This window comes from Psammomys obesus, unplaced genomic scaffold (assembly GCF_907164565.1).
Source record: "Psammomys obesus unplaced genomic scaffold, mPsaObe1.curated_primary_1811, whole genome shotgun sequence".
Taxonomy (NCBI): Eukaryota; Metazoa; Chordata; class Mammalia; order Rodentia; family Muridae; genus Psammomys; species Psammomys obesus.
Window position 1 is genome coordinate 6,911,462 of NW_026596155.1, and position 8,548 is coordinate 6,920,009.

Consider the following 8,548-nt stretch of genomic DNA (forward strand, 5'->3'; position numbering starts at 1 on the left):
TGAGTCCCTTGCCCTGACCCTGGTCCCATGTCCTAAGATGAGTCTGGGTCAAAGAAATCTACACACAGCTGCTTCTGCCCAAAACCCTTAGAAACACAACCAGACTTGCTATCTGATAGTAGTACCCATTATATATCAAAAGAAACAAAAGCTTTCTCAGAACAGTCTTGGATATTGGCACAAAGATTATGGGAACAGGGTAATAGGAAAGAGAAGGAGATTGGGAGTAGGTTAACTGAAACTAAGGATGTATGGAAAAGCATTATGGAAAGTCACTAAATACTCAGCAATGGCATGGGATATCTCCCCCGAGTTACTGGTCATGAAGGTCACAGAGGTTGCTGTAACAACAGAAGCTATTGCCACTGCTCTTGGGTATGCACTATAACTATATGGCAGGGGCCTAGTGATGAAGGCACCACGTTTTGGGTGCAGTACCTAAAGAAATAACCCTGAAACTGACCAGGAAACTTCTGCTCTGATAGCTGGATTTCATAGTGCCAGAGCTCCTATGTAGGTACATCAGTGGTCTGACTCAGTGTCGGGCTCTGGATGGTGAAATACAAACCTTCCAGGTAAGATGTGGTAGTGGTTTCATGCCACTATTTGCCTCTCTGGGATAAATATCCACTTTTTGATTGAATGTGAGGTCTGCTCCGTGGAGGAAAACTATGTCTGCTGCTGTAAACCTGTTTAAAAACCCATGGCTGGGGAGATCACGTACCCTACATTAGAACCCAGCATTGTTATTTTGTTAAATACTCATGTTTTCACACTGCCATCTAAATATGTATGTTTGTTACACATGGATCTGGGATGTTCTCAACGTTGGTCAAAAAGTTTCTTTTCGCAATGGGCAGAGTGCTGCGATACATGACTCTGAGTTCTGAACCCTAAACTGGATGTATTTATCAACCCTCAATGTCAAGACTCAGGGAACATCACTGAATCATTCCTTGGAAGGGGTGGCCATTGGTAGATTTCTCATGCTCCCGTGGATGGCCCCATACCTATGCACATATAAACATCACTAAATAGACTTAGTGGTTATTTTAAAAGAAATAAAAAGGAAAAGAAGAAAGTATGGAGTTCGGAGAGGGAATGTATTGAAGAGGGTGTTGGAAGTGGGAAACAAAGGGTAGATGTGATCATATTTCCAGGTCATACATATATGTATAAAATTCTTAATAAATAAAATATAAAAATAAGTTTCCAAGAAAAAAAAGGGGGGCCTTCTGTTGAACCTACCTCAGAATGATAACACTGCTTGTGAGGGAAAAAAAAAAACTGTTAAGAAACACCTGTTTATTTACCACATTTCGATTATAAATTTGCCAGTTGAGAGCCGTTTAAGCTGATTCAGTATCTGAGTTATTGCGAATAGAACAGCAATGAACATCAATGTGCAAGCGTCTCCATAGAAGATAAAAAGTCTTTGGGTGTGTGCCCAGAGTACAATGGGTGAGTCATGTGGTATTTCTGTTGCTAGGTCTTGAGAAACCTTCGAGGTGGCTACACTGGCTTACACTGCCCCATCTACATCAATAGTTTGTTTTTATGGTTTGTACCCTGATGATGGCTGGCTTTCAATTTCCTTAAAGTTTAACAGATGTGTATATGCTGTATGCACTTGTTTCCGTCTATGTGCACTTGTGTACAAGAAGGTCAGAGATCGTCCTCGGGTGTGTTCCTCTGTCACAGTACAGGGTCTGTCATTGGACATGGCCCCTCGTCAATGCAACTCTGCTAGTTGCCAATGAACCTCAAGTATCCCTCCCCCATCTCCAAACCAGAAGCTTAGTGCTGACACTGCAGATGGGCGCTTTCAGACATGGCTTTAATACTTGAGCACACAATAATTCACAGTGATATGAAGCAAGTCCATCAGCCTAATATAAGTTTTAATTGAATACTTTTTCAGAAACATGTTTTCACAGCCACATTACCTCAGCACACATATTCCTGTCTACAATACAAAAGAGGAATTTTTAAATGAGAATAATAATGAGAAATGCCTTTCACAAGGTGAAGTTTATTTTAAAAAATCAAGGAGCTAAAGCTTTTACTTTAGGTCTTAAATATGTAAAGAATTAAAAAAAATGGTCACATCCTCAAATAAGCATGATTGCCCTTCCTTGGATGGGTCCCCAGGCTCCAGTGTGCAGCCACACACCTACATAGCCAGTGCTAACCGGACTTACTGAGTTATTAAAACACACAGCAAGATATAAAGTTGGAAGTGGGGATGCTTTGAGATGGACATGGAAGAGACAGAAGGCAGAAATGAGATCGATATGATCATATTTCACGAACAGTATGAAATTCTCTATAATCAAGAAGAGATTTTAAAACACGTCATACAGTGAGACCCATTCATTTGAGTTAATATGGGTTAACACAAATACTTATTTTTTTTTCCTAAAAATATATTAGCCTGTCGAGCCGACTGAGTGGATAAAGACGCTTGCCCCTGAAGTATTGAACACAGCCTGAAAACCTGTGTTCAAACCCTCGGACCCACCTGGTGGAAGGAGAGAACTGACTTCCACACGTTGTGTTCAGACCTCCACAAGTGTGTTCTGTCATCCACACATGCACACACACTAAACAAATAAAGAAGTGAACATATGTAATTTCAAATGTCTCCCAGAAAGCAGAAAACAAGAGCAAATTCAAAATTATTTCTAAAGCTGAGCATAACGGCCCCTACCTGAAACACACTTGGGAACCTGGGAGAGAATTCCATCACTCCAGAGCACACCGCAAGCACACCTGGGCTGCACTGTGAGAGGCTGTCTAAAATTAAACAGGTAAAGGGGAACTGTTTCCCAGTGTACAGAACCTTTTTAGTGAACCAGGTTTTTTTTTCATTTGCTCCATTTAACTGAAGTGGGGACTTACATCATTTTGCTGCCTTCTAACGAAACTAATGTTCAACAACACGTCCTGGCAATGAAGCAAAGGAAAAAAGCAAGGAGTGTGACGCACAGGTCTATAATCGCAGCTACCTGAGAAGCTGAAGCAGGAAGATTTCAAATTCAAAGTCTGCCTGGACTTCAGAGAGAGTTCAAGGCTGACCTCGAACTCATACTGAGAGTTCATAATCTCATAGCAAGATTATGTCTCAAAACAATGTGTAAAAAAGTAATTCGGTGGTAGGATACATCTAAGCATAGAGTCCCAGGTTCAATCCCAGTGCTATTAAAGCAAACAAATAAAAAAGAAGCTAATAATTTCCAAAATGATCTTGGAGTAACCAAAATAAAATTTCTACATATTTGATGACTATGGCATCCTGTGTTGTTCTAGCTTTAAGAATTCTTGACTCTTTTTTTTTTTAAATTTATTTAAAAAAACTTTAACCTATCAAACTTTCACCACAAATGAGGGAGGGAATCATGAGACCAAACCTTTCCCTGGTAAGATATTGGTAGTAAGCGTTCTGTGTGGTGAAGCCCACACTTCAGCCAGCCTCTTACCCATGTCCATGGCAAGCAACCCCAACTGAACTCAGTAGATCACAAAGCAATAATTTTAAAGAGACATGGAAGTAGAAATGGAGAGTTCTTAGGAAGAAGATAGGATTCTACAGAAGTGACAAGGGGATAATAGGCAGCAATAGAGGGTGAAAATGAGCAAAATACATTATATATTTGTAAGAAATTAGCAAAGAATAATAAATAAATAAATACATAAAAAATTAAATTGCTAAAGCCAGCATGGTGGCATATCCCAGTACTTGTAAGGCTGAGGCAAGGACACTGACATATATGTGAAGTCAGTCTGGGCTACACATTGAAACTGTATGAAAAAAAATTAAGGAAATAAAGACAGGGAGGAACAAAGGGAGGGAGGAAGAAAGGAAAGGAAAAAGGAAAGCAGAGAGTGAGGGATGAAGGAAGGAAAGAATAGGTTGAAAGCTTGGTCCAATGGTGCAGGCTAAAACACCAGCTACTGCAAAGTCTGAGGCAAGAGTACCACAAGTTCCAGGGCAGCTTAGTCTACAGTGTGAGACTACTGCTAATTGTCAGATTTTAACAACAACAATGAACAGTTGCTATTTAAGCTATGTCTCATAACTCACATGACTCTAACTATGAAAGGAGTATGTACAGTTATTGGTAAGAATACTGGCATAAATTCTACATGCATAAAAAGTAGAAGAAGGAAAATGTTGTATTCTAATTATGGCTGAATACATTTTGGTATTTGACCTCATAAGTCTCCTGAGAAACTAGAAAGAGAGGTGTGTGTATTATATGTATGCATATGTATGTGTAATAGATTTCTAGGGTTTACAGTTAGCTTATGTGTAAAACAATGCTAACAAAATGTGATTCCCTTGAATTTTCAAAAGATAATCCCAATTTTTTCTTTATTAAAAGATGATATACTCTTTTAATATGCCAAATGTTTATGGTAAATGTGACAGTGAAATTCAGTGGAGAGAAGTTGGTGATTAAAAAAACAGTATTTAGTAAATGAATTGTAATATCAACCTAGGGAAGAAAACCCAACTTACCTGGAAACACATTCAAAAGTAAATGTCAAAGGGAAGCAAATATAGATATAGACCTAAGACAATAAAGATTTCAGAAGAAAACATAAGATGTGATTATGGACTAGGCACAGAATTCATAAGCAATACACAAAAAGTACTCATAAAATTTAAAAAGCAAGAAATTCACGTCTGGTTAAAAATTACCATTAAGAAGCCTTGAAAGACAACAGTATCCTGGTAATGGGGAAAGGCTCTAGATTCACCCTCCAGTCACTCTCCAGTGGTGGGGAAAGGGGAGAGGAACTGACATTAGAAGAGGTGGAAATCAATAAATAGAAAAGGATGATATTCATTACAACTATCCTTATAACTAGGGCTAAAAAGAGGTTCAAGCCAGGACATATACTTTTGAAAAGCAGGCATTTTATGGTGGTCCATGCTTTTAATCCCAGCACTCAGGAGGCAAAGGCAGGTGATCTTTGTGAGTTCAAGACCAGCCTTATCTACATTATGAGTATATCCTGATCATAAATGTGACTGAATGTTCTAAACCCAGTATAGCCAAGGCTATGGAGAGAGACAGAGACAGAGACAGAGAGAGACAGAGACACAGAGAGACACAGAGAGAAAACACACAGGCCAATTAGAAAATAAACAAAAACTTGAGCATCCACTTCTCAAAAAAAAAAAAAATGACACAGAACAGCTCATGAGCAGGTGTTCACTAGTCACCAGAGAAATGAAAAATCAACCACAGTGCAACACCTCCAACCGAAGAATGAGTAAAATGAAAGAATGGAGAAATAACATATGGTGACAATATAAGAAATTATCAAAGACGAATCTTTTATATCAAATACTAGGAGACTTGTGTTTAGGACAAGAAATTAAGATCCATTTTCCCCACCTTGTAAGACTTTTATGAAAATGCTTTAATTTTCCCAATCCAGTAAAACCTTTGTTTATGCAAAGGTCCATTGTTCTGTTCTAGGAATTTGATTCCTGGGGCAGCGACCCATTCCCCTTCATACTTTATTTCTTGTGCACCAGCTCACTTTTGGTTTTTTGTTTTTGTTTTTGTTTTTTTCAGACTAGCCAATTGAGTAAGATTGTGAGGACCCCAAGAAATGGTGAAAAGACACAGCCACCAACAGAGTTAAAATAAAAACCAAATGCTCTTCCTATATGTGTTTGCTCCTCCAAGTATGCCCTCTTGATGAAGGGTTTTGCTTTTCCAAACACTTCATTTGAAGTGAAGGTCTCTTTCTTTGCAACTAGAACATGTTTCTCTGAGAATGAAGAGGAACTTCACTTCGCAAATTAGCTTAGGTATATTCATAACATTTGGAAGTCATTATACTCTCCCATCAAGGTAAGTATTCAACCACAATATTCAACAACATTCAGCTACACTCTCCATACCATTCCAAACAAATAGCCAGGAACAACAGAGCTTCCCAGTAGATTGCAATACATTTAGACAATGGAATATCAAACGAGATTATAGAGACGCCTCAGCTGTGTACAAGATGGCTGAAACTCACATGTAGTGAGTGAAAAAATACACAAAAAATTGCACACAGTATGATTTTATTACATGAAACCCAGAAGTCCAGATGTAGGAGTCCAGGGAGTAAGTGGCAGGAAGGACCGGCTACCTGTGATGACAGTGACGTACTGGTGTATTTATTCTGGTTATTAAGGTGTTCAGAGGAGGATAAACTAACAGACACAAAATTAAGACCAAATTGATGGCTCATCGAGTAAAGGGGATACAGATGCCCTCTCACACACACATATTACATACACACACAGACAGAATAAGTTTGTTTTTAAGTTAAAATTTGATCAAATACAAGACACCGGACCCAATGAATGACACTTCTTAAAAAGCGTTCTGTGGGCTCTTCTTGCTCCGCCCCTTTCCCAACGTGCGCAGGTGCAGTCCTGCGAACCGGAAACCTCATTGGCTGGGGCTGCACGCTTCCGGAAGTTGCCTTATCCCCGCCCCTTCTGCCTGCCGGTCTTCCCGCCTCTGGTCTCCACGCCTCGAGGCTCGGCCCTGCTTAAGTCAATTGCCGAGGCAACGGCGGCGTGGTGTGGGACCTCCGGCCCTGCCCACCAGGATGAACATCCGCAATGCCCGGCCCGACGACCTGATGAACATGCAACACTGCAACCTGCTCTGCCTGCCCGAGAACTACCAGATGAAGTACTACTTCTACCACGGCCTGTCATGGCCGCAGCTCTCCTACATCGCTGAGGACGAGGACGGCAAGATAGTGGGCTATGTCCTGGCCAAGATGGAGGAGGACCCGGACGATGTCCCCCACGGCCACATCACCTCGCTGGCCGTGAAGCGCTCGCACCGGCGCCTCGGCCTGGCCCAGAAGCTGATGGACCAGGCCTCCCGGGCGATGATCGAGAACTTCAGTGCCAAGTACGTGTCACTGCACGTCAGGAAGAGCAACAGGGCGGCCCTGCACCTGTACTCGAACACCCTCAACTTCCAGGTTAGTGAGGTGGAACCCAAGTACTATGCCGATGGGGAAGATGCTTACGCCATGAAACGGGATCTCTCACAGATGGCAGATGAGCTGAGGAGGCAGCTGGTGCTGAAAAGGGGCAGATATGTGGTTCTGGGGCCCCAGGAGGACCAGGACAGCACACTTCCTGGTGCGGAAGAGGCCTGTCAGCCGGAGAACACCGATGGCGAAGACAGTAGCAGCAACAGCACTGATGCCCAGGACAGCTCAGAGGACTTGGATTCCACCTCCTAGAGCCTGCTCTGAGGTATTCTCTTTCCTGGCCCGGGCCCTCTGTGCCCCCTCTGTACCGTATCTTGACCTGCCCGACCCTGTTGTACTTTTCCTAGGGTTTTTGGTGACTGCAAGTCATTGTTTTCAGACTAATATTCCATTTTCCCTGAATGCAGTGAAGGTATCCACAGTGCCATCTAATTCTTGCTAAAAGAATGTTAGATTTTTTTTTTAATCTAACAAGGGCTTTTTTTATAGAAAACGGAGGGATGTTTTGAACAATATACTATGCAGTCAGCAAAAATACAGAACAAGAATGAAGGATTTTGTTTGTATGTTTTGGTTATGTTTGTTTGGTTTGGTTTTTTTTGTTTTGTTTTTTTGTTTTGTTTTTTTTTGAGACTGGGTTTTTCTGTGTAGGCTTGCCTATCCTAAATTCGCTTTCTAGACCAGGCTGGCCTCGAACTCACAGAGATCCTCCTGTCTCTGCCTTCCTGAGTGCTGGGATGGTAGGCATGCCCTACCATACCTGGCTGAGAGTGAAGGAATTTTGACAGAAGGATGTCCTGGCTTCTTCAGCAAATAAGTAGCATTTTAGAGATAGAACAGGTGGGCAGCTGGGCATGTAGCTCAGTTGTGTTCCTGCTTAGCTTGCAGACAGCCCTGTTCCCACCACCACCACCAAAACACACAAAAGAATTTTCTATTAAGTCAAACAAACATTGGGAACACTCTTGTACTCTTCGTTCAGACAAACCAAGGACACAATTTTATACAACCAAGCAAAATTCAAACAAGGACTCTGTCCTATTAAGTGTGCTAAATGTGAATTAATAATTATCCTACAAAAATATTTTTTAGTCAAGTTAACTATGTAATACCTAGAATTTGTTTTAAAATACATAGCAAAAATAAAGGGTCAAAAAATAATCCTGGTGGAGAGTTCAAATAAGATGAATAGCCTAAAAAGGTGGGCTGGGGTAGGATAGATTGTTTGCCTATCTTGTGAATGGCCCTGAGTTTGTTTGATTATAAGAACTTCTGAAAAGGTAAAGAAAAGCTTAGGCCCAGGTGTGGTGGTACAAGCCTTTAATCCCAAACAATGAAGGTAAAGTTACTTTGTAGAAGAAAGCACCCATGTTTTCCTGCCTAACTGAGTGGCAGAAAAAGTGACAAATCAGGGAAATAAAAATAAAATAAGAATGGCAGTGTATAATAGCTGCTGAAGGTGAGAAATATGTACTTGTGGGTTCCTTATGCTGTCTTTTCTTTTTTTTTTTTTCACTCT

The 8,548-nt window shown here is 41.0% G+C and overlaps 1 protein-coding gene across 1 annotated transcript; it reads left to right on the forward strand.

Moving 5' to 3' along the window:
• The first annotated feature begins 6,627 nt into the window (after positions 1–6,627).
• On the forward strand, positions 6,628–7,281 carry Naa11 (N-alpha-acetyltransferase 11, NatA catalytic subunit). The gene has a single exon (XM_055594629.1). The coding sequence runs from the start codon at positions 6,628–6,630 to the stop codon at positions 7,279–7,281; it is 654 nt and encodes a 217-aa protein (XP_055450604.1).
• Positions 7,282–8,548: the final 1,267 nt, after the last annotated feature.

Bases quoted from the DNA above. Each gene is read 5' to 3' on its own strand.
- Naa11 (XM_055594629.1), top strand. From the start codon at position 6,628: ATGAACATCCGCAATGCCCGGCCCGACGACCTGATGAACATGCAACAC.